This window comes from Mustela nigripes, chromosome 14 (genome assembly GCF_022355385.1).
Source record: "Mustela nigripes isolate SB6536 chromosome 14, MUSNIG.SB6536, whole genome shotgun sequence".
In the NCBI taxonomy this organism is placed as follows: Eukaryota; Metazoa; Chordata; class Mammalia; order Carnivora; family Mustelidae; genus Mustela; species Mustela nigripes.
In genome coordinates, this window is record NC_081570.1 from 20,430,939 (window position 1) to 20,456,117 (window position 25,179).

General features: G+C 52.5%; 2 protein-coding genes and 1 long non-coding RNA gene across 6 annotated transcripts in view; 2 read left to right on the forward strand and 1 right to left on the reverse strand.

Annotated features, from left to right (window-relative positions):
- Window positions 1-23,348, forward strand: SMPDL3B (sphingomyelin phosphodiesterase acid like 3B). Its single transcript, XM_059376861.1, has 8 exons — window positions 1-388; window positions 10,479-10,692; window positions 13,958-14,055; window positions 17,990-18,133; window positions 19,297-19,469; window positions 20,051-20,231; window positions 20,321-20,454; window positions 22,799-23,348. Exons 1-8 carry the CDS (start codon window positions 328-330, stop codon window positions 23,168-23,170), a joined length of 1,377 nt encoding a protein of 458 aa, XP_059232844.1. The 5' UTR covers window positions 1-327; the 3' UTR covers window positions 23,171-23,348.
- LOC132001909 (uncharacterized) lies at window positions 2,650-24,222 on the reverse strand. 4 transcript variants are annotated; one of them, XR_009399719.1, is made up of 7 exons: window positions 24,134-24,222; window positions 20,381-20,479; window positions 20,138-20,217; window positions 19,775-19,852; window positions 19,532-19,633; window positions 15,939-16,128; window positions 2,650-2,728 (listed from the first exon to the last, which is right to left on the reverse strand). It is a non-coding gene; the product is annotated as an uncharacterized LOC132001909 (long non-coding RNA). The 4 variants fall into 4 exon arrangements; XR_009399716.1 differs by lacking the exon at window positions 2,650-2,728 and having other exon boundaries at window positions 15,435-16,128; XR_009399717.1 differs by lacking the exons at window positions 2,650-2,728; window positions 24,134-24,222 and adding an exon at window positions 24,018-24,095 and having other exon boundaries at window positions 15,435-16,128.
- XKR8 (XK related 8) overlaps window positions 23,662-25,179 on the forward strand; it is a 6,405-nt gene continuing 4,887 nt past the window's right edge. The window contains exon 1 of the mRNA XM_059376862.1: window positions 23,662-24,297. Coding sequence (XP_059232845.1) covers window positions 24,005-24,297 — 293 coding nt within the window. The 5' untranslated portion in view covers window positions 23,662-24,004. The remainder of the gene's footprint in view (window positions 24,298-25,179) is intronic.

Here is a 25,179-nt window from a genome sequence, read left to right on the forward strand (position 1 = left end):
GTCACAGGGGCTGGGCGAGGTTCCTGGAGAATCCAGCTGCTGGCTGGACAGACGTGCTTTGCGGAACAGGCAGGACAAGTGCTGCTTTCCACCTCAGAGTTCAAAGGCCTGGTTGATGCCCCTCCTTGGGCCAGCCCAGCTCACGCCCTGCTACGCAAAGGAAGAAAAGCCAGAGGAGGCAGTGCCTCGGATCACTGGGCACACAGGGCAACGGGCCGGAACTTCTGCTCAAGCCCATGGCCAAGAGCATCCAGATAGGAAACCTGCAGTGTTGGCCCCACCCAGCTCCTGGAGAAGCCCAGGGCTCCCAGGAAGTGAGCTCCAAAGATGAGGCTGCTCAAACTGCTCCTTTTCCTGGCCCCCTGGGGAGTCGCCAGAGCTGAACCAGGTAGGCCTCCAAAATGCTTTGGTTTTGTACTGTGAACCTGGGGTCGGTGGCTCTTGGAAGTGGTTCACAGGGAGCTGAAATGCTGCTAAAAACAGCAAGGTGGGAAGCTGGGGCAGGGAGGCCCCGGGGAGAGAGAGAGTGGGTGAGTGGTGGGGGTGCTCTTCGAGCCTGAAGATCTTAAGTGGAGGCCACAGCTGGCCAGGGGAGGGACACCGACTTTGCGAAGACGTGCGGGTACATAAGAACCAGCTATCTGGTAGAGGTGGAAGGTGGCAGGCAGATCATGACTTTATTCAACAAAAATGGGTTATGGGCCGTCTGCATACCACACCCAATTTCTAGGAACCCAGAATGTGTCAGAAAAGAAAGGAAACAAAGCTCCAGTCCTAGGGAAGCATTCCTTCAACTAGGGAGAAGCGGATCAAAAGACACTGGAACAAATAAATGCATGATATTCCAGGAGTAATAAGTAATAAGTAATAAGTTATGGAGACTAATAAAGCAGAAGAAAGCGGTGGGAGTGGGGGGTTGGGGGGGTTTAAGATGAATGAATGGTATTTGAGTAGAGACCTGAGGCAGTGAGGGAGGGAGCATCCCTCCCTCTGGGGACATCCAGGGGACTTTCCAGTAAGAGAACATAGAAAGCACACAGGCCCTACACCTGACACTCAGGGGATGCATGTGAAGACGAGCCCGGGGCCAGAGTGGCTGGAGCAAAGTAGGCAAGGTGAATGGGAGAGATGAAGTTGAGGTTCATGGGGGTGGGGGGTGGGGTGCTGGTGTGAGCTCACATATAAACATATAGACGGTGTAAGGCCTCGGGGTTGAGTGTGACATCATTAGAGAGTTTTTAGGCAGAGGGGGGGGGGGGATCTGACTTGAATAAGCTTGAAAAGGCCCCCTGGGCTATGCACTGAAAAGAGACCATAGTGAGGTAAAAGTCAGGGTGACCAACATGTCTCAGTGCACCCAAGATTTACCTAATCTTAGCACTTGAAGTTCTGTGACTTGGGTACTCCCTCAGCCCTGGGCGCACTGTGGTGGTTGGTCACGACCTGAGCCACTGTGGTAAAGGAGAAGCAGCCATGGGGAGGCTGTTGTGATCCTCCAGTGAGAGGAAACGGAGGCTTGTCAGGGTAGGAGCACGGCGGGTTGGTGACGGTCTGATTCTGGACAAGACTTGCAGGCAGATGTGGGGCAACAGGAGGACTCCAGGGTGACTCCTGGGTCTTTGCCTCCAGCTGAGAGGACAGAGTTGTCATTGGCTGAGGCGTAGGAGGAGGGGATGGCGGTTTGATTATGGATGTGTCCAGTTGGAGATGCCTATTAGAGTTCCATGAGGTAGAAAAGGAGTCAGTGGCCAGGCTGGACCCCTTAATGGTTCTCCTTAATGATCCTAGGTTGTCCTAGGTTGTCCTTTCCTGGAGTCCTGGGAAGGGGCCTAACAGAGAACCCAATACCCTTTCTGTAGCTCTAGGAATGAGGTTGAAAGAGGGAGGGACAGACTCCGGGCTCTGCTCATTGCTTGTTCTGTGGGGCTCAGTTTTTCCAGGCTGGACCCCAAAAGTTGCTGGTCTCTAGGTGCTTCCGTAGTCAGTGCACGCCCTCGGACACTACCCCGGAGAGGCTGGGAGCTCCGGCCAAGTGCTCTGCGGGGCATCTCAGAAGCTGGGGAGGAGGAGCATCAGTGTCTGGGGGTAGGAGACAGAGCAAAATGCCAAAGAGGGACTGGGCTCCAAATGCTGTGATCCAAATTTGGAAATACCACTGGGATGAGCCCTGAGAGTGTGTCATTCCCTGTGAGGGTGACCTGCCTGGGAGAAGGCTGAGTGGCTGTCCTCCTTCTACCCAGGAGGCAGACCCTAGTCCCCACTGAGGGACTCCAGGGCCCTGCAGGTCTGGCAGAAGGGTGGGAATGGTTGAAAGGACCTCCCACTCTCTTACTCTTTCACTTTCAATTATGCTTTCTTGGAAATCCAAATGCTACAGGGCGCCCCCAGCTCAGAGGCCTGGTGGTTAAAAAGGATCCCTCCCCCACAAAGGCACGGGATGTTCATTGAGCATCATTTATGGTCATGAAAAATGCTGACAGCAGTAAGGGAAGAGCTCAGTGGATTGTGGAAAGGTTTAAGGCGATACAGCAAAACCAAGACCAATGCTGACAATTATTAAGTACTTCTTTTGTGCCAGGCACTGCCGAAGTTTTTTGCATTATACCCTCACAACAGCCTTGTCAAGTGGGGATTATTGAGGTCTCTGAGAAGTGAAACACCTTACCCGAAGTTATACATGTAGTAAGTGTCCGAGTCGGGACATGAACCCAGGTTGTACAACTTCACCCTGTTTATAAAATAATACTGTCAAAACAAAGGAACGCTGAAACAGACAAAGGAAAGAGCCAAGAAGGGTGAACATTTATTTTTTGAGACTTAGGATGGGCCAGGCCCACTCAAAAAATGAAAGAAGAAAAACCTCATTTGGTTTTTGTAGTCCCCGTAAAGCAGGTGCTATTCCCATGATACCTATTTTGCAGATGAGGCAAGTGAGAGCTAGAGGAAGCAGGACAGTTGCCCAGGGCCCCACAGCTAGGAAGTGGCAGGACCAAGTCTGTTCTCAGCTGCCTTACCCAGTATGCCCTTCGAAGGGTCTTCTTGGGATGGTGGTTTTTTTTTTTTTTTTTAAAGATTTTATTTATTTATTTGACAGAGAGAGAGATCCCAAGTAGGCAGAGAGGCAGGAAGAGAGGGAGGGGGAAGCAGGCCCCCTGCTGAGCAGAGAGCCTGCTGCGGGGCTACATCCCAGAACCCTGAGATCATGACCTGAGCCTAAGGCAGAGGCTTAACCCACTGAGCCACCCAGGCGTCCCTGGGATGGTGGATTTTTATAGGTACTATTTTTTTCTCTTTATTCCAAACTTTCTGGAATGTATACATCTATACCTTAAAAGGAAATTAAATTTTATTTATTTTCTTCTTTTAAATTTAAATTCAATTAATCAACATACGGTGTAGTATTAGTTTCAGAGGTAGAGGTCAGGGATTCATCGGGTGCGTGTAACACGCCCTACTCCTGACATCCCGTGCCCTCCACGCCCATCCCCACCCCCCCGGCCCCCGCACCCCCATTCCTCTCCTCTCCAGCCACTGTCAGTTGGTTCCCTATGGTTAAGAGTCTCTTATGGTTTGTCTTTCTCTCTGATTTCATCTTGATAAAAACAAAATTAAAATTTAGAAGAATTCCACAGCTCCCGTAGGTTGAGACCCTTGGCAGAGAGCAGTCATGCCTGTGGCCTTTGGACTTCCACTTCCTCAGCCAAGACCTTGGGTGCAGGTACATAAGAGCCAGTGGGCTCCCTCTCCTCCCACATACGGCCCTTGCCGCCCCGGGTGATCCTCCAAACTAGAGAGAAAGAGCCAAACCCTGTCCCAGGGGTTAGCATGGGGGGTTAGCACAGTAGGCTAACATTTCCCTTAACAATGAACCTGGGGGGCTGTCGTGGGGAGAGAGCCATCTGCGGGCTTAACACAGGGGGTCAGTAAATGTCGGCTTGAACCAGGGAGGCCTGTGTTTTGGAAGGCCTCAGTTTACAGGGGAGGTGATTGCTCAAGGTCAAATGCAAAGGACTAAAAGAGCAACCAGATCATCTTGTGGTGTGGGTTACACACAATTATAGAAAAAAGTCATGGAGTTGGAGAGCCTTAGAACTGGCAGGGCCTTCAGATAACTTTGCACAGTCCCGTCCTCTTACCCTCGAGGAAACAGACAGAGGCTTTGGAAGAGAAGAAGAACCGAGGCCCGCGCGGCAGACTAGCCCAGGGAATAAGCATTACTCGGGCTGGCTTGTCTGCCACACGGCCCGGGGGCCTGCTGCACGTGAAATTGCTCCTTTCATCCACACATCCGCCCCTTTGCAACTGGCACGTGATCCCCATTGTACAGATGAGGAAACTGAGACTCAGCTGGGGCAATCTCTCATTCAGGTTGCCATTGCCAGTGTGGAAGAGCCTAGATTCAAAACGAGATTTCCCTTATTCCACATTCCACACTTGCCCTTTCCAGAATAACCCCACTGCCTTAAGCCAAAAAATCTGGGTCCTACCTTTTCAGTATCTCTGTGACCTTGACTCTCTTATGTCACTATAAAATAGGATAGGGATAAGGTAGAAGGGACGCCTGGGTGGCTCAGTTGGTTAAGCCGCTGCCTTCGGCTCAGGTCATGATTCCAGGGTCCTGGGATCGAGTCCCACATCGGGCTCCTTGCTCGGCGGGGAGCCTGCTTCTCTCGTTGCTGCCTCTGCCTGCCTCTCTGCCTGCTTGTGTGTACTCTCTCTCTCTATCTCTGGCAAATAAATAAAATCTTAAAAAAAAAAAAAAAAAGAGAGTTTAAATGCGATAGCTAAGTGAGATCACATACATACATTGTAATGTGCTGTAAAAGTTTAAAGGACCATTAAAAAAAAAAAAAAAATCCAAGGTCAGGGAGCCCTGGGTGGCTCAGTAGGTTAAGCGTCTGCCTTCGGCTGGGGTCATGATCCCAGGGTCCTGGAATAGAGGCCCCGTGTCGGGCTCAGGGGGGCCTGCTTCTCCCGCTCCTCCTTGCTCCTGTTCTCTGTCACTCTCATTTTTCTCTCCCAAATAAACAAACAAATAAATAAAATAGTTTTTTAAAAGTTTAAAAATAAATAAACATCGAAGGTCACACTGCTAGCTAGCGACAAAGTAAAGTGCATCATGATCTTTTCTGTTCTGACACGATTTGAATCATAAGTTTGCCACTAGCTGGTTCACTTTCCTCATCTGTAAAATGGTACAATACTAGAATGTATGTCACTGATTCTGTCAGTAGAGTGCTTGGCACAGCTTCTGGCATTCAGTAGGTGCTAAATTAATAGCAGGTGTCCTCCTGCCTTCCTCTTCTTGTCTCCAATCATAAAAGTAGACTCAGCTGAAGACCTTCTTGGGCTCTAGGAATTTTTTTTTTCCCTAGGAATTATTTTTGCAAGTCTCCCGTCCCCATCAAGAATCACAGTTAGGGGGCACCTGGGTGTCTCAGTGGGTTAAAGCCGCTGCCTTCGGCTCAGGTCATGATCTCATGGTCCTGGGATCGAGTCCCGCATTGGGCTCTCTGCTCAGCAGGGAGCCTGCTTCCTCCTCTCTCTTTCTCTCTCTCTCTCTCTCTTTCTCTCTGCCTGCCTCTCCATCTACTTGTGATCTCTCTCTGTCAAATAAATAAATAAAATCTTAAAAAAAAAAAAAAAAAGAATCACAGTTAGGGCGCCTGGGTGGCTCAGTGGGTTAAGCCTCTGCCTTCAGCTCAGGTCATGATCTCAGGGTCCTGGGATCGAGTCCCACATTGGGCTCTCTGCTCAGCGGAGAGCCTGCTTTCCCTCTCTCTCTGCCTGCCTCTCTGCCTACTGCGATTTCTCTCTCTGTCTGTCAAATAAATAAATAAAATCTTTAAAAAAAAAATCACAGTTAAAGGATCTCACATTAGGGGCGCCTGAGTGGCTCAGTGGGTTAAAGGATCTCACATTATACGATTTTAATAAATTTTAAATACACCATTGCTTTTCAAATGAATTATAGATTTTGATGGCTGAGCTTGGGAACCAATGCACTTTTTTTCCAGCTCTCAAACATTTCCATGGGCCTTACATAGCTACAAGGCCCTGGGTCCTATATTTGTTGTCCCTTAGTGGACAAGGGGACCTGGTGACCCATGTGATGGAGAAGGAAGACTAGGAAACTGTTTTGCCTACCCGGGGATGAAGAACAACTGAGCTCTCAGAATTTAAACTGGAGGATGAACTGTGCCCACCAGCCCTCCGCTCAGGGAGGGCCGTCCAGGAGGAGACAGGATCTGTCTTCACGTTGTTCTCAAGTACTAGCCCTCTGCACTTTATCTGCAGAGGACAGCAGCTGAGGGGATGCAGGGGTGGCTGTGAAAAGTGGTAGCCCCTCCCCCCACATCCTGTCTCCTTCCCATGGTGAAGGGGGGACTTGCAGGACGCCCCCCAGGGATCAGATTCAGCATACCTGCTGCTTTGCAATGCTGAGTGCCTTGGTATTTTCTCCTGTTATCTCAATTAACCCTCTCATCAACCAGAAGAGATAGGGGGCACTGTTGTCCCCCTTTTACAGTTGAGTAAACTGAGGCACAGAATTGCTCATGGTCCCACAGCTAGTGGGCAGCGGAGCTGGAATTCCAAGCCAGGTTTGTGCTCTCAACTACTCACTGGAATTAATACCGAATTTATTCATATTCTCTCTCTTTTTTTAAAAAAAGATTTTTTTCTTTTTGGTCAGAGAGCACCAGCAGGGGAGCAGCAGGCAGAGGGAGAAGCAGACTCCCCGCTGAGCAGGGGCTCGATCCCAAGACCCTGGGATCATGACCTGAGCTGAAGGCAGATGCTTAACCGACTGAGCCACCCAGGTGCCCCAATTTATTCATATTCTCAATAATTAATGAATAATAATGACAGCTACTCTTAAAACTGAAGGAACACACGAATACTTTCTTACTGTAAAAGATTCAAGCAGCATGAATCTATAAAGGCTCTTTTTTTTTTTTTTAAGATTTTATTTATTTACTTAACAGACAGAGGTTACAAGTAGTCAGAGAGGCAGACAGGGAGAGAGGAAGGAGGAAGCAGGCTCCCCACTGAGCAGAGAGTCCAATGTGGGGCTCGATCCCAGGACCCTGGAACCATGACCTGAGCCAAAGGCAGAGGCTTTAACCCATTGAGCCATCTGGGCGCCCCTATAAAGGCTCTTAATTTTAATGAGACCCCCAGGTGAGGCTTACGCACAGGAAAGTCTGAGGACATCTGGTCTCAAGAGTAAAGTGTTGCACTGCCCGATGCGCCACACCTTCTCAGTCTCTCCTGCCCCAGGGGTAGCTGCCAGGGCCCGTGGTGTACTGGGATTCTTCTCTACCAGCCCGTTCTCTCCACCATCTTATTTGCTGCTCTCAGACAAGCGGGCCAGATGTCCAACACCCCGAGGCTCAGCAAGGCTAACGGGCTTGCCAGAATCCTCAGCCAACACAAGGGAGAGCCTGGATTAGAAACCAGACAACCCACCTCCCTCAAGGGTCCTTAGACTCATCCCCTTCTCCATGATGTTTTAGAGCTTAATTCCTCACAGTCTGTGACTAATTCCGCAGAAGCCTGTGGCTCCCACTGTTTTATGCACAACATATGTGTTTTATAAAAGCCATCTTCTGGAGGCTCTGAGTCAACTTTGTGCCTCAGCTCTGGAGCCAGAGAGGGCTGGGTTTGAACCTCAGTTTCCTCATCTGTAAAATGGGCACAAGAATTCCACCTCACAGAAGGGTTGTAAAGATGCAATGAGATGAGCGGGTAAAGGCACCTCAAGCGCGCGCACACGTATCACTGGGAATCCTGGGGAGGCTGGAAGGAGTTTCAGTTCTACACTCTGACTAGACCAGAGCTTGTGGGAAGAGAAGCTGACAGCCGACAGGTGAGCCTGTCAGCAGACAAGGAGTTTCTGGAGTGAAGCAATATTCCCTGGCTTCTCGGAGGGCTGACATCAAAGGGGCAGAACTACTTCCTGCTTACGGTTAGTTGAAGAAGAGCCTGCTCCAGGCGGGGGACTGGTCTTTGCTTGGTCTTCAGAGGAAGCCAGGGGACCGCATTCCAGAGAGAAGGGCAAAGGACCTCTCACTCTATCTGACCTGGCCAGCCCGGTCTCAGGCTTGGAAGCAGGTGTGACTCCCTTCCAGTCTCCATGCACAGGCTCAGGAGAGCTACCAACTCTGCCCATTTACTGGTTGAAATGAGGCAGTTAGTTTCTTCGGCTTGGGATTTTCTCTGTAGGAGTAATTTCACATAGAGTGATCACAATTTGTGTGACAAGTTTGAATTCCCCCGATTATAAACAAAGACTCTTAGTTTGGGTTAAAAAAAAAAAATGCAGGCATAGACTGTCTACAAAAAATAAATAAATAAATAAAAAGGCGCCCTTTGGGGACACCTGGTTGGCTCAGTGGGTAGAACATCTAACTCTGGATCACAGGGTAGTGAGTTCAAACCCTGTATTGGGCGTGAAGCCTACTTAGAAAAAAAAAAAAGGCACTGGTTTTACACCCTTAGCAATCACATCTTCCTGGGAGAAAATCAAGAGCCAGGGGACCTCCACCATTTTGCTGTCTGATCTCAGGCATATTGATCTTAGTTAACATGACCTTAGCCTTTGTTCTTATCTGCAAAATGGGGATAATGATCAATACAGCTGACCCCTGAAGGACACAAGTTTGAACTGTATAGGTCCACTTATATACAGATTTTTTTATAAACATAGTACTGCAATATATTTTCTCTTCCTTATGATTTTTCTTTTTTCTCTTTCTAAAGATTTTATTTATTCATTTGAGAGAGAGAGAGATCAGTAGTAGGGGGAGGAGTAGAGGGAGAATTGGACTCCCTGCTCAGCAGGGAACCCGACCCAGGACTTGATCCTAGGACCCTGAGATCATGACCTGTTGCAAGGCAGACGCTTAACCGTTTGAGCCACCCAGGCGCCCCCTTATGGCTTTTCTTAATAACGATTTTTTCTCTAGCTTACTTTACTGTGCAAATACAGCATATAACACATACAACATACAACGTACGTGTTTATTGACTATTGATGTTATCAGTAAAGGCTTCTGGCCAACAGTAGGCTATTAGTAGTTAAGTTTTGGGGTAGTCATAAATTAATGCACATATTTATGACTGTGTGGGCATCAGTGCCCCTAACCTGCATTGTCTGAGGGTCAACTGCCCCTCTAGGGCTGCAGTGACCGTGTAATGACCTTGGGAGGGATCCTGACTTACTTAATCAGTCATTTGTACCTTAGTGTAAACAAGGTTTAGGTGAGGAGAAGTTTTGGAGAGAGGATCAGGGGCTGGACTTGACCTTTGGATCTCTCCTAGAGCCCCAAGGGGGGTCCTGTGGCTTGTGTGGTGCCGTGGCTATCCATCTCTGAAAGCAGCCCTGGGAAGCCCTGGGTTCCCTGGCGGAAGCCAGGTTTCCTGGGTTGGGGGCGGGGCTGGGGTGTATGACTGTTGCCCCTGAGTGACACAGGAAATGCAGGAGGAAGTGACAGCAGTGATGGAGGATGAGGAAATCCCAGGCCTCACCCTGGTCGTAGCCAAAAACACAGGATTTAAGGCAGAGGCCAAATGTGGTCAGTAAGAATGGTTGAAACTACTTATCCACAGCCCCCTGCTGGGTACCGATGACAAATCCACCATGTGGCCTGTTTCTTTGTTGGAATCACACCAAGAATTTTTTTTTTTTAAATTTTTAAAGATTTTATTTATTTATTTATTTAACAGACAGAGATCACAAGGCGGAAGAGAAGCAGGCTCCCCGCCGAGCAGAGAGCCCGAGATGGGGCTCGATCCCAGGACCCTGGGATCATGACCTGAGCCGAAGGCAGAGGCTTTAACCCACTGAGTTACCCAGGCGTCCCAGAAATTTTTTTTTTAAGATTTTCTTTTTAAATAATCTCTGTACCCAACATGGGGCTTGAACTCACAACCCTGAGATCAAGAGTTGCATGCTTCTCAGACTGAGCCAGTCAGGTGCTCCTCATGTCAAGAGATTTTTGACATTCTGGCCAGCCTAGGTTGGAAGCTGTGGCTCTAGTTCTGGGCTCAGAGAGGTGAAGTGACACACCCAAGGTCACACAGCTTGTAGGTGGCTCCAGAGCCTTCACCATGACTTTCCCCAAACTTAGCTTTCAGTATATGTGCTGCCGAAGCGAGCACCCAAACTTAGCTTTCAAACAAGCACGCTGCTTAGAATTGCCAAAGGATTCTTTGAGGGTCATAGAAGCCCAATCCCCTTGCTGCTGCTGGGTCCCCTGAGGTGGGGAAATGAAGAGGGTCAAAGCTCACAGGTCCTCTCAGGGCTTCCTGGGGCCAAGTCAGACCTGTGGCTCTTTCTCTGTGAACCCTGGCTTCTGAGGAAAGTGTCTCACATTTGGAGCCTGTTCTCCCCAAGCCAGGACCCCGGCTGGGCTTCCTCCCCATCCAGGCTCAGGGAGGTACCAGCATCAAAGACTGTCTCCTTTCCCCTGCAGGGAAATTCTGGCACATCTCTGACCTGCACCTTGACCCTGACTACAAGGTATCCGAAGACCCCCTCCAGGTGTGCCCATCAGCTGGCTCCCAGCCAGTGCCCAATGCAGGCCCCTGGGGCGACTACCTCTGCGACTCTCCCTGGGCCCTCATCAACTCCTCCATCTACGCCATGAAGGAGATCGAGCCGGAGCCAGACTTCATCCTCTGGACCGGGTGAGAGCAGTCACAAAAGCCACCCTTCACCAGGCCCCTGCTGAGTGCCACCTGTGGGCCTGGCTCCCTCCCCAGGCCAGCTCCCTTAGTCCTCACACCGGCCCAAATTCAGAGAGGAAGGACCTGAAGCTTGAGGGAACTGTGGGTCTGGCCGATCCCCAGTCTATGCTCTTGACTCTGTCTCCTAACCTTAGTAGAACACAGCTCTCTCTGAGGCTGGGGACACAGTCAGGGCACATGTGGGTATGTGAAGAACTCCCGGATTTTATTTTATTTTATTTTTTAAGATTTATGTATTTATTAGAGAGAGAGGGAGAGGGAGAGACCCCGGCAGACTCCCTGCTGAGTGCAGAGCTCAGCAAGCGGCTCCATCCCATGGCCCTGAGCCAAAGTCAAGAGTAGAGGTTTAACAGACGGTGCCACTCAGGTGCCCCGAGAACTCCCAGATTCTAAGTCAGGGCGATGAACATTGGGGCCACTCCCAAAGGGGTTTAGGGATCCACGTGCAAGGAGGGAAGAAGGTAGGGGTGCTGAGGGTGGTCCTGGCTTTGGGACCCAGTGTCCTGGCTGCTCTGGCCTGGGGGGTTCTCACTGGTCACAGCACTGCTCTGCTGAAGGACAGCTTGTAGGGTGGGTGATTTCTCCTCAGCCGGATTCCATTTCTGCTTCTCATCCAAGGACATGCCATGAGTCCTCCGACTTCCCTCAGAACTGGCTGTCCTTGTCCCTTCACTCCCTGGCTCCTTTCTCTCTCCCTCGGTGGAGCAGCCTGTCTTGCGCTCAGCCCTGGGTCGACACTGGGGAACCAAGATGATACAAACCCAGACTGGCCTTCAAGGAGTTCCCAGGCTTGTGGGTGACAAGCCCGAGGACCATTGTATCTCAGCCAGGAGGGAGGCTCACTGGCAGATGTGCGAGCTTTGCAGGGCACCTGACTCCACCTCACAGGAAGTGGTAAGCCGGGGGCTGGTGAGGAAGGCTGGCCAGTGCTCTGACTTCCTGCTCCCTCTTCCAGCCTCCTTGGACACTTGTACAGGGTGGGATTAAGCTCATGATGCCCCCAGCTGCCCCTCAGTGTGGTGTGGTAGTGACTGGGAATGACCCTGAGATGGACCCTGTGGTTGGCAGCAGGAGGCTGGGGACACTTCAGAAATGTGATAGTGTCGGCGCTCCTGGGTGGCTCAGTTGGTTAAGCGTCTGCCTTTGGTTCAGGTCATGATCCTGGGGTCCTGGGATCAAGTTCCACTTTGGGCTCCCTGGTGGGTGGGGAGCCTGCTTCTCCCTCTGCCTGCCACTCCCCCTGCTTGTGCCTCTCTCTCTCTCTGACAAATAAATAAATAAAATTTTGAAAGAAGGAAGGGAGGAAGGAAGGAAGGAAGGGACAGTGTCTCAGGAGAGGTCTGGGCAGCGCAGGAATCAGTCTAAGAAGAAAGTGAGCTTTAGGCTTTGACCCTGAACTCTTGCTCCCAAGACGGATTGTGCTCCAGGAGCCTCTGGATTCTCCGAGGAGGGGCCCGGGAGGAATATTCTGAAAGATGTGATGTGATCCCTCTGTGAAAGGTGACTGCCTTGGGAAATTCACGATCCTTTAACAGAAACATGATGTTTCTGGGAAATCTCTGGGGCCTTGCGATATATATGATGTTGAATGAGATGACCTCTGGGACCTTTTATCATTCAGTCTCTAAAAAGTTTGACTTCTTGGGGCAAGTTGTCATCCCTTAGGGTAACCTGTAGGAACTGGAAGTGTTTTCTGTTGTTGTTGTTTTTTTTTTTTAAAGATTTTATTTATTTATTTGACAGATAGAGATCACAAGTAGGCAGAGAGGCAGGCAGAGAGAGAGCCCGATGTGGGGCTCGATCCCAGCCGAAGGCAGCGGCTTAACCCACTGAGCCACCCAGGTGCCCCTGGAAGTGCTTTCTAAAAGAAAGAATTAGATCCTCCAAACTAGAAATATAAAGGGCAGAGGAATTTTGTCCTGATGTCCTTGGACCCCCTGGCCTGTCCCTGGGGTGGGCAGGGGGCTAGGCTCCTCCTGGGGCCCTAAGGAGGGTCAGAGACGCTGCAGGGAGTAATGGGTATAAGTGTAGACTCTGGAGCCCCGCCGACTGGGTTCAAACCCTGGCTCCACCCCTTTGAGAATCCGCCACCTCTCTGTGCCTTGTTTCTCTGTCAAACAGGACTAACAGAACCCACATTGGAGGGTTATCATGGAGAACAAATTAGGGGATGTGAGTACAACACACAGAAAGTCCGGGGCACAAAGCAAGCCAGGTTTGCTGCTAGTAACAGTATCACTGCTACTAAGCTGATTAACTTCCTGGGGGAGGATGGAGGCAGCAGTCGCCTCACCCCGTCGGGTCCAGCTGGGTCCTCAAGCTTTATATTGTTGGGGCTCTTACCTTTTCCCTTTCTCCTCCCCTGCTCTCTGACCTTGCTGTATATTTCTTTTTTAAGTAGGCTTCATGCCTAATGTGGAGCCCAATGTGGGACTTGAACTCATGACCCTGAGATCACGACCTGAGCTGAAATCAAGAGTCAGATGCTTAACCGACTGAGCCATCCAGGTGCCCCATTTCTAAGTTGGATCCAGGAATTTAGGTCAGCAGAACAGTGTCCTAGGGCAGGTCCTGGATCTGCCATAGGATGAACTCTAAACTCTGATGCCAGCTCATAGCTCCCTAGAACCCTTGGAGAATGGAGCAGGACTCAGAGACAGCTTTTCCACCCCAAGCTCCCTGGGGACTTGCAGGTGGGACTCGAACCCCCAAGCTTCCCTCTTAACATAATAATATTAATTGCAACTTGGCAGCTACTCTTCTGCTTTTTATTTTCCTTTGTTTTTACCTATTTTAAAAAGAAAAGAGAAGAGTTTCATTGGAGCCCAAGTGAGGACAGCCACCTGGGAAATATGCTTTTTATAAGGAAGAGTGGTCCAGCTTGTCTATACTTTATGTATATCATTATTCCAGATTTATTACAGTCCCAGAAATACTCTAGATGTAGGTACCATTATTACCCCTATTTTACAGATGAGATAAGGGAGGCTCAGAGAGGTTAAGCAGCCTGCCCAGGGACCCATAGCAGGTCACTGGCAGAGACTAGGTTTGAACTCTGTCCTGCTAGACTCCCAGCTCCAGCCTGGCCCTCCCCTCATAGAGGACCCGCTCCAAGGCCTGTTTTCTCATGGCTGAGCTGTTCCTCCTTTTTCTCGGGCCCCCTCCTGAGCTGCCTGCACTAAATGAGCTCCGTGGTGTTTTGCAGTGATGACACACCTCATGTGCCCAATGAGAGGCTGGGAGAAGCTGCTGTGCTGGGAATCGTGGAGCGCTTGACCAGGCTCATCAGAGAGGTCTTTCCAGGTAAGGCCCTGACATCTGTCCCCCGAAGCATTGCCTAAACCCCTGGCAGTGTCTGTTGGGACAACAACAGCCCCAATGCTGGCCGCTGGCGAGGTCTCATAGCGATCTATCGAGGAACGTGAGCCACCCCTGCCCTGTGTTTCCACGCAGAATCCTATGAACGGAAATGCCTGCCTGACTTTCCATTCTGCCTTCTGTCCGAGCCTGCTTTACAGCGACTTACAGCCCCTTCTCAGCACCTGTAACTATAGAAAGGCATCATTCCCGGAGGTCTCCCAGGGACTCATATGTAGCCCTACATCCTACTGCAGCCCCAGAGCTGCCATCCACCGCCCTCCAACCATCCTGGCTGCCGGGGCCTCTGGGAGATGCTGATTTCCAGCCCAGGTGTTGTTCTTGGTGCTTGCAAGGACTTCAGAGCCTAGGAGAGCAAGCAGAGCCCATGAGTGGTTAGGCAGCAGACCAATGGGACCTGACAGGCGAGTGGGACCTGATGCTGTGCTGAACCTGTTAAGCAACCTGTGCTGAACCCAAGGTGCCAGGGACCGAATCAGGCTCTCAGGCTGCCTGCTGGGGACATGTCAGAGCAGCCCACTAACCCCCACCCCCACCCCCTTGGGGTTCTGGAACAGCTGCATCCTCTAAGGTCTTAGACGCAGATCCCCAGGCCCCAGATAGGATTGATGATAATAAAAATAAGTATTAGCAGCAGCAGTAACTGCATGGATCTATGTACTGCGGACTATGTGTCAGGCACTGCTCTAAGAATACGATATGCTGTAGCTCATTGACGCTTGTGGGGCTCCTGTAGAGATGTGCTACGGCTACTTCCATTTTACTGCTGAGAAGTGTGAGCCCTGGAGTCAAGTAAACAGGTCAAGGTCATGTGGCAAGGGCGGGGACACAAATCCTTGTTTGAGCACCTATTTGACCCACCACTCCAGGAGGGGCCAGCAGCTGCAGTCACCAGCTCACACCGGTCCTCGAGGCAACCTCCTTTCCCACCTCCTTCCCTCAACCAGTTGTCTGGATGTGTCGGGAAGGCACGGATGGCTCAAAGCTAGTCAGTTCCTGGGGAGGGAGTCAAACTGAAATCCGACTCCGAGCACCCTTTTCTCTGTTCCAGAGGGGCTTCTGGAATACAAGTGAAATAATGGACAAGAAAATGCTTTACAGGGGCACCTGGGTGGCTCAGCCGGTTAAGCATCTGCCTTTGGTTTAGGTCATGACCCTGGAGTCCTGGGATTGAGCTCCTCCTCAGTCTCCTTTCCCATTGGGGAGCCTGCTTCTCCCTCTGCTTAACGCTCCTCCTACTTGTGCTCTCTGTCAAATAAATAAGTAAAATATACTAAAAAAGAGAAAATGCTTTACAACTATGAGTTCATGTACAAAGGTAAATTAGAAGAGTCTCTCGCTTATAAACACACTTGCACATTTATTGAATTTCCTAATATCAACATGCCATCGACTGTGAGATGCATCATTATTTTATGTACTGTTAAGAAAAAAAATGTTGGGACACCTGGTTGGCTCAGTGGGTTAAGCCTCTGCCTTCAGCTCTGGTCATAATCTCAGGGTCATGGGGCTCTCTGCTCAGCGGGGAGCCTGCTCCCCCCTCTCTCTCTGCCTGCTGCCCTGCCTACTTGTGATCTCTCTCTATCAAATAAATAAAGTCTTTTTTAAAAAAATGTTGTTAGAGTATGACGGCGCTCGGCCTCCATGAGAAGTCACAGCCCACCTGTAGAGATGTTAAACTAAGAACATACTAGAAGAATTAAAAGGAGACAATATCTTATTTGAGAATTACAGCAACACAGGTAAAGCAGAACACTTTCCGCTTTGTAGCTAAATAAGCGGAAGCACAGAGCAGTCAAGCAACTCACTGGCAAGGAGGAAGGGACGGAAGCTCGAGATTTCTGGGTGCACGTCACGTGTCACGTGTTCTTCCTGCCACGTGCCAGCTGCGTTCCCCCGGCAGTCACTGTGAACGCCGGCCCATCTTCTCCAGGACGGCTGGGCGGTGCCCTGGAGACTCCGTTTCGCGTTTGCGCAGAGCGAGGACAATCATGGTACCTGCACAGAAGGATGTTGTGAGGATTCAGTAGAGTAATCCACTCGCTCATCTAGTGAACAAATATTTTCCGAGTATCCACTAAGAGCAAGATGCCATTCTAGGAGGAGGGAACTTGGCCGTAGACTAGAGGCCAGGTCGTGCCCTCACTGGAGCTTGTGCTCATAAGGGGTTTCTCACAGTGCCCGGCACAAAGAAAACGGGAGAGTCCCCCCCCCTTTTCATCTGTCCTTGGAATTCCAGGGTTTTTTCTAAATGGATCCTTTTATTTATTTTTTTCAGATTTATTTATTTTACAGGGGAGGAGCAGTGGGAGAGGCACAAAATCTCAAGCAGACTCCCCTGAACGTGGCCCCAAGATCGTGACTTGAGCGGAATCAAGAGTCAGAATCTCTCTCTCTTTCTCTCTCTCTCTTGTTTAAATTTTATTTATTTATTTGACACAGAGAGAGAGAAAGAGAGCACAGCAGGGGGAGCAGTAGGCAGAGGGAGAGGCAGGCTCCCCTCTGAGCAGGGAGCCTGATGCAGGACTTGATCCCAGGACCCAAGGATCATGACCCAAGACAAAGGCAGACAACAACTGAGCCACCCAGGCAACCCCCTAACAGGATTCTTTTTTTTTTTTTAAAGATTTTATTTTATTTATTTGACAGAGAGCGAAATCACAAGTAGGCAGAGAGGCAGGCAGAGAGAGAGAGAGGGGCAAGCAGGCTCCCTGCTGAGCAGAGAGCCCAATTCGGGGCTCAATCCCAGTACCCTGAGATCATGACCTGAGCAGAAGGCAGAGGCTTAACCCACTGAGCCACCCAGCTGCCCCTCTAGAAGGATTCTTAGGCTGCCGGCAGTTATGTTGAATAGGTGAGGGTTTTTTTCCAGGCAGTTACAGAGCTGGTTTCTGGGTTGGCAAGCAATTCCTGATGGGAACCTTACGACCATCTCCTTCTGTGGGGCTTTCAGCCCTCCCAGATCTAAGTTGGTGAAAACATCTAACTCCACATGGGAGTTAGAGGCTCCTGCCTCCCTCATTGGTTCAAGGTCACTCATGCCCTGGGGACTGCCAAGTTCCTGTAAGGGCAAAACCCTGCCCTGAGCTCAGAGGAGTTGTTGTTTCTGGCCAAACACTTACTGAACAATTACTACTGGCACAGTACAGACACAGAGGTAAACTAAAAGCACGAGGAGGAAATGTATCTGAAGCACCCCCCCCCTCACCGCAGTGTCATTCACAAGCCGCTCCCTCCTCTCTGACCCCCACCTCCACCCCATACACTTCCACAGCCAGTGGCTCTTCCCTTTTCTGTGACAGTCCTCCCACCTCTGATTACTGAATACCTGTCAACCCTACTGCACTTCGAGGCCCCTGGGACTGGGACTGGGTGCCTGGTTCTGGGATCTGTGCATTGGCCCAGATGAGGTGTTCAGTAAACACCTGCTGAATCACGGAATTTGTCAAACTCCTAAGGCTTCCAGAGGGAACCAGACCCCTTCCCTAACAGTAAGTGGACCTGGAATGGAATAGAACAAGAAGCTCTACATTACCACAGGGCTTTTAAGGGATGGGAAGATTATTTCGATCTTCTAGCTTCTGTCTTCTTGTCTTCTCATGCTTTCTTCTGACTGGGAAACCCTTTGCTGGGAATGGAGTTAGGAACTGGAATCAGGGAACTCACTGCTCTTCCTTCCCAGGTCTGAGCCATGTTCGGCCAGATTCTACTGAATGCTGTTTTCTGCTTATCTCTATATTTCCCTCATCTGTGCTACGGCTCTTCCCATGGGCTCCCACGGTCGGTGGTGGACTGAAACGTACCAGCTCTGCCGAGCGCTTTCCCATAAACATGTTTACATGTCTCTTTTTCCTCCCAGATACCAAAGTCTACGCTGCTCTGGGAAATCATGACTTTCATCCCAAAAATCAGTTCCCAGCAGGGAGCAACAACATCTACAATCAGGTCGCAGAGCTGTGGAGACCCTGGCTCAGTAACGAATCCATCGCTCTCTTCAAAGAAGGTATATTTTGCAACTATAAGCACTTCCTTGTCTGCCCAGGTCTCATCGAATTTTGTCCTCACCAAGACCCCAGGAAATGGGTACCGATTTTATCCCCATTACACAGATAAGGAGATAGAGGCTTGAAGATGTCGAGTCCCTTGGTGAAGGTCAGCCAACCTGGAGGTGGCCAGCTTGGGAGCAGACTTTGGGGCTGACTCCATGCGCTCAGTGGCTCTAGGGAGGATCATAACGGACAATTTCCTGAGCATTTACTGGGTGCCAGGCACCACTCTCGGCACATTCCAAGACTCCTCATGGAAACAAGGAAGGGGAAGCAACCTCTGCTTCAGGCAGCATTTCCCACCCTTTGTGCTACTGGCATCTTGGGTTGGATAATTCATCGTGGAGGCCGTCAAGGATGCGGGATACGAGGGACACCATCGCCGTAACCCCAAATGTCTCCAGACGCTGCCAAATGTTCCCCCGGGGAACAAAATCAGCGGCTGAGAGCCACTGATCCAGAGACACACCAGTCCAAGGGGACCCTGGCTGCTCTCTTGCCTGTCCTCAGTCACAGCGGGTCAAACCCAAACAGAAACTGGTTGATGTAGTCCATGGAGATCAGTTTCTTTCTTTCTATTTTTTTTTTTTAAGATTTTATTTATTTCTTTAACAGAGACATAGCGAGAGAGGGAACGCAGAATGGGGAATGGGAGAGGGAGAACAGGTTTCCCATGGAGGAAGGAGCCCAATGCAGGGCTCGATCCCAGGACCCTGAGATCATGACCCAAGCCTGAAGCAGATGCTTAATGACTGAGCCACCCTGGCACCCCCGGAGATCAGTTTCTAGGACAGAGAGTTGAGCGAACAGGGTTGACAGTGGATCTGGAGGGACAAACACATCTTACTGTTCTTCACATTATAGAAAGGGAGAAACCCAAGCACAGAGAGGTGAAGTAAAAATGTTCCCAAGCTGCACAGCTAGGTGCGGGAGCCAGGACTGGAGCCGGGGCAGCGGGCCCCCAGAGCCTCTGGTCTTCTCACCATGGTCCTTCTACGGGCAAGACGGGAAGGGAAGACGCTGGGGCAGGAGACGCTGGGAGCGAAGTTGGGGGGGCATGGAGACGTGTCTCATCAGAGGCAGGGGACCCTTCAGATTCTCCCTGGCTGTGATGCTGTAGGTGCCTTCTATTCTGAGAAGTTGCCGGGCCCGAGTGGGGCCGGGCGAATTGTGGTCCTCAACACCAACCTGTACTACAGCAACAACGAGCAGACGGCTGGCATGGCAGACCCCGCGCAGCAGTTCCAGTGGCTGGAAGACGTGCTGACCCGTGCATCCCGAGCTAAGGAGATGGTAAGGGCTCCCATGTCCACCTGCTACCCTCTCTGGGGTCACCTCCTGAGCCAGTGTCCCACCTCTGCACAAGCTCAGCCACTCCCTTGAGGGGCCTCTATCCCTGAAGATCCTTCATCAGCCTGGCACCAGGAAGGGGCTTCTTTTTCCAGCCTCACGACAGCCTGGGAAAAAGAGAAGGGTCCTTGGGGGGAGGGGTGCTTAGCACGTGCGAAGGCACGGAGGTGGGAAACACCCGGTAAAATCGTGGTTGGCTCTGCCTTTGGCTCAGGTCGTGATCTCAGGGTCGTGGGATCGAGCCTCACCATTGGGCTCTCTGCTCAGCGGGGAGCCTTCTTCCTGCACCTCCTCTGTCTGCCTCTCTGCCTGCTTGTGACCTCTGTCTGTCAAATAAATAAAATCTTTTAAAAAAAAATCATGGCTGGGTCTTCAGAGCACTGGCATTAGCCAGGGGGCGGGCTTGAGGGGGGATCTTGGAGCCTGTCTGCTTGCCTCTGGCAAGAGGGGCCGGTGTTGAGAGGTGGACGTGAAGGGTTGGGGAGGGCATCCCTGAGCCCCTCCTGGGCACCCCCTCCGTGCAGGTGTACATAATTGGCCACGTGCCCCCGGGCTTCTTTGAGAAGACACGGAACAAAGCGTGGTTCCGGGAGGGCTTTAACGAGGAGTACCTGAAGGTGATCCGGAAGCACCATCAAGTCATCGCAGGGCAGTTCTTCGGCCATCACCACACCGACAGCTTCCGGATGTTCTACGATGACGCAGGTACTTACTGTAGAGGACAGCGGCCAACCCATACCCGCCTCCTCCTCTTGCTGGCCTCTCTCTCAGTCCCGCGGTCTCTCTCCTGAAAGGTGACCCCATCAGTGTCCTGTTCCTTACCCCTGGAGTCACCCCGTGGAAAACCACCTTACCTGGAGTGGTCAATGGGGCCAACAATCCCGGCATCCGGGTATTTGAATATGACCGAGCCACACTGAGCCTGCAGGTCAGGAGCCCAGGGTCTGCTGGGGCTGGAGGGGGAGGATGGGGAGGGACCTGAATGTATCACCGCCTTGCCTGATCCTTCCAGCTTAATCCTCCCTCTTCTAGAGCTCTGGTTCCCTCGAGCCACTCCGGATCCTGCAACAAACTCAGAAAATTCTTTGTCCCCAATTCTCCGTTCAGCCTAGATCATAGCCTACCCGGCCTCCCTACCTCTAGCTCTGTGCCCTGCTGTAGTTCATCTACTACACATTACAGAAGGCTCTAAGACCTTCCATGGCTCCCCAGTGCCCACAAGATAAGCTGGATCTCTTTGGCCTGGTGTTCAGGGCCTCCTGCAGCATGACTTTATGCCCACTGCCCGCCTATGCCTACACTGACAAGACCTCAGCCAAAGCAGACCTCTGACTCACCGAGCCACCCCTCATCTCCTGGGCTGGGCTTGTTACTGTTGACATGGCAAAGAAACAGTATTCCCTAATTTATTTAACAAAAGGTACTAAGTAAGCATCTACCATGAGCGGGGCCCTGTGCTGAGCTCAGGAGATACGTAAGTGAAGGGTGACAAAGTCACTGCTGACCTGGAGCTGGCATTCTCCCAGGAGACACACGCAGTAGTATCCTATCCCATAGTAGACATTGTGAAAAGGAACGTTTAGTGTGACGTGGAGAGAAGCACTAAGGACAAAGAGTGAGGGGGCAGGTGTCACCGTTATTGAGTGTGTGTGCACACGCACATGCGTGCTGTGAGACAGGTGGGACAGAAGTTCACCCATAGGATGACATATGAGTTCTGAGTAGATGGAGGAAGGGAGCCATGTAGGCATATGGGGAAGGCAGAGGACAGAGCAAGTCAGAGGCCCTGGGTAGGACTGTGCTTTTGGTGAGTGTCTGGGAGGAGCGTGGAGGTCGTGGCTGCAGAGGGAGGCACAGGCGGAGGGTGGGAGAGACGAGGTCAGATCCTGTCAGCTGTGATTAGGACTCTGGATGTGGAGGGTTTGAGACGGATGAAATATTCTGACTTACACAATTTTACAAAATCCCCCCACCGCCGGCTAGCCGGCTCTGCAGAAGAACAGGCTGTAGGGGGCAAGGGCAGAAACGGGGGTGGGGGTTACGGGAAGGGTGAGGTAGGAGGTGACCACAATTACCACCGAGAGGTGACGCTGGCACAGGCCGGGGGGGGGGGGGCAGCGGGACAGCGAGAAGCCCCAGATCCTGGATGTCTGCTGAAGGCAGAGGAGACAGGATTTTTGGGGACTGGATGAGGGCGAGAGAGAAAGAAAGGAGCCAGGGCTTTGGCCTCAGCGCCTGGAGGGGTGAAGCTGCCCTTTACTGAACTGGGATCACCGTGGGAGGAGCACGTTTCAGAGGAAGAGCAGAAGTCTGGTGTGGGACCTGTTCACTTGGGGAGGTCTAAATGGTGTCCCAGTGAAAATGCCCAGCAACGAGGCAGCCGGGTATTCAAGTTGGAGGCCCAGGAAGAGGTGGATATAGAGACTTTTAATTGGGTGCTTGAGAGAGGACATTTAAAGCCAGGGACTAGACCAGATAACCGAGGTCCTTGACTCCAGAGTAAGTGTACATGGAGGAGACGTCTGAGGTCTTTGAAGAGTGTGGCCTGTTGTCCATATGGGCACCCAGAGGGCCTTAGCAGAGGAGTCACCGGCTGGTTCCTCCCCCCCCCAACACGCCTTCTCAGGGAGGGAGTCACACAGACCTGGGTTTGAATCCTGGCTCCACCACTCATGAGATTTTTGACCTCTTCCCACCTCCGCTCATCTGTAAAATGGGAGTACCAGTCCCTCACAGGGTTTGGAGAGGACCAAATGGAATAACATAATGTGCCTCTGGGGAGGCTGCCCTCCATACATGGCAGTTCCTCTTACCCCACTTCTAGTGACAAATTTAAGTGGAAAGCATCAGACAGATAAGCCTTTCAAGATTCTAGTTCCGAAGATGCATCTGATCCTAGGAGTCCTGGGTGTATCCCAAACCCTCGGCAACCACAATTCCACAACCTCTTTCAGCCAGGCACTCCATGCCATTTCTTTAAGTTGTTTTTTATCCATTAATTCTGTAAATATTTACTGAGCCCTGTAGGACCCTGGACAAATGAATTAACCTCTTTAGGACTCAGTGTCCTCATCTGTGAAATCAGGGTAATACGGGCAGTTACTCCATTAGCATACCAGGCATACCCGATTAAGTAGGAAATGCTCGCCAACAGCAGTCACTGTTAGAGCTATAAAGAATCAGGGGCGGGGAGGAATGCAAGGTGTAGGATTGGAGGTTGGGTGGAAACTGCCAGCTGCTCAGGGCCGGCCCTCCTCACGCCCTCTCTCCAGGACGTTGTGACCTACTTTGTGAACCTGAGCCAGGCGAACGCGCAGGGGACTCCACTCTGGGAGCTCGAGTACCGGCTGACCAAGGCCTACGCGGTGCCTGACGCAGGCGCCCGCTCCATGCACGCGGCGCTGGGCCGCATCGCCGGCGATCCCGGGGCGCTGCAGCGCTACTACGTCTACAACTCGGTCGGCTACGACCGCGAGGCCTGCGACCAGGCCTGCCGTGCCGAGCACGTGTGCGCGCTGCGCGAAGTAGCCTTCGACGCGTACGCCGCCTGCCTGCGCGCCCCCGGCGCCGCGCCCGCGCCCGCGCCCGGGCTCGCGCTCCTGCTGGCGGCGCTGCTGGGCCTGCGCGCGCTGCTCGCGCCCTGACGTCGGGCGCCCGCCGGCCGCTTCCCCGCAGAGACTTGCCGCCACCCCGGCCCGGCGTCTGCAGCGGGAACCCGCGTGGAGCAGCAGCCTGGGCAGTAAATGAAGCGCCGAAGACCTTCCCCGTCCCCAGCACATTATTTTCCCCCAAGTTTCCTCCAAAACACAGTGCTCCTCGAGCATCTCATTCTGTGCGTTTTCCCTTTTCATATGTTTCATGTTTACTGCGACTCCTGTAGAGTGACTGAATAGTTACTGAACAAAGTAAGATGAGCCATAGGGAAGATACGCCTGAGGGATCCCGTGTCCTCGTCCGTCCCCCCACTCCCCCGCCCGCACGCGAGGCACACTCGGTTTGCGAAGTCCCGCAATCCGGTTCTGCAACAACGCGGACGCGAGGGATCGCGGTCCAGCCCCGGGCGCTACGCCCTGAGCCACTGCCGTCGTCTCGGGCCTTCTCTTGCCTCAATTGCAATTAGACGGCGGCCGCGCTACGGAAGGGCGGTGTGGCCGCGCCCGGCCGTTGCGGGCCTAGCGGTCCTCGGGGCTCAGCGGGGCTGCACGCGAGTGCCCTGCGCAGGTTGCTGGGCCGCAGCCGGGGGCGGCCTTCCGGGACGCAGGCTGACAGGGGCGTGTGGGGACCGCGGGCGCCGTCTGCCGCGGGGTCCGCGGGCCTTGCTCCTCCCCGGACGGGGCGGGACGGGGAAGTCCCGCCCAGGAGGCCCCGGCCCCGGGCGGCCCCTAGGCCTGCGTCCGCCTCCTTCCTGCCGTGGCGACCCCGGGCGGGGAAGGCGGGTCCGAACCTAGAGGAGAAGGTACGCGAGAGGCTGGCGGGTTATGCCTTGGTTACCCCGCGCCGCGCTCTTCTGGGACGTGGTCCTGGGCTTTTTGGGCACCGCCGCCTTCCTGATCGACCTGGGCGCCGACCTGTGGGCCGCGGGCCAGTATGTGCTCAGCGGCCGCTACCTGTGGGCCGCGCTGGTGCTGGCGCTCCTGGGCCTCGCCTCGGTCGCACTGCAGCTCTTCAGCTGGGTTTGGCTGCGCGCCGACCCCGCTGGCTTGCACGAGTCGCAGCCCCCCGGCCGCTGCCTGGCGCTGCTGCACCTCCTGCAACTGGGCTACCTGTACAGGTGAGCACCACGCCCTCGGAAGGGGGTGGGGGGCGGAGCCCGCGGCCCCTGGAGCCGCGCCACTAGCCGCGGGGGGGGGGGAACCCTGACACTGGGGAGGGGTGGGAAGGAGAAGCTCGGGACCCAGGAGAGGAAGCTAAGCCCTTGTGGGAACTTCTGCTTACAGGTGAGCTCCCCGCCTCTAAGAAAGAGGGGCCGGCTGACGGCCCTCAGAACCCAGCTACCCTACCCCCGTGGCACTAGGGAAGAGACTGAAACCCAGAGAAGAAAACGAGGCACATGATTTGGAGTCAGACCTGTCTGGGCTCCAGTCCTAGCTAATTTACCCTCTGCGGCCTCATCCCTGCCTCAGTTTCCTCCTCTGTGAAATGGCAACAGGAGTGTAGACACAGGTCTGGCCAGCTGGCCTGTTGTGGGAAGCGAAGGCAAGAGCCCAGTGTGCCTCACTTGGTGCTCTGGGCTCTTGGTGGACTCTAGTGTAACAGCCGACCCCTGACCTGTTCCATCCAAAAAATGTTCCTTTTTGTTGTGGGTGGGCCTTCCTTGGGCAAGTCCCTTGAGCCCTCTGGGTCTCAGTTTACTCATTGTTCCAGTGGATTTGGTTGTAGCACCTGCTTCTGTTTGGTAGGGATTAAAAGAAATAAGGGATTGAATTGCTTCGGCGCAGAGTAAGCCTTCAACAAATGTCAGCCGGCTTGATTCCCCGGGTCACCGGGAAGGGTTGGGAGCTCTGACCCTCAGAACAGAGCTTGTCCTCTCAAGCCCTCTTTCCCAGTTTCCTTCTCCCCGCCCCACCCTCTGATCCCCAGAGCAAGCAAGAGCTCAGCGACGGGGTCTGACTCAGCTGTGTCCCCTGAGCCAGCCAGGGCTGGGCATAGGCTG

Excerpts from the sequence above, each read along its gene's own strand:
- SMPDL3B (XM_059376861.1), top strand. The coding sequence starts at position 328 with ATGAGGCTGCTCAAACTGCTCCTTTTCCTGGCCCCCTGGGGAGTCGCC. Across the intron at positions 19,470-20,050 it reads CATCCCGAGCTAAGGAGATG|GTGTACATAATTGGCCACGT; the intron begins GTAAGGGCTCCC and ends CCCTCCGTGCAG. Across the intron at positions 20,232-20,320 it reads GATGTTCTACGATGACGCAG|GTGACCCCATCAGTGTCCTG; the intron begins GTACTTACTGTA and ends CTCTCCTGAAAG.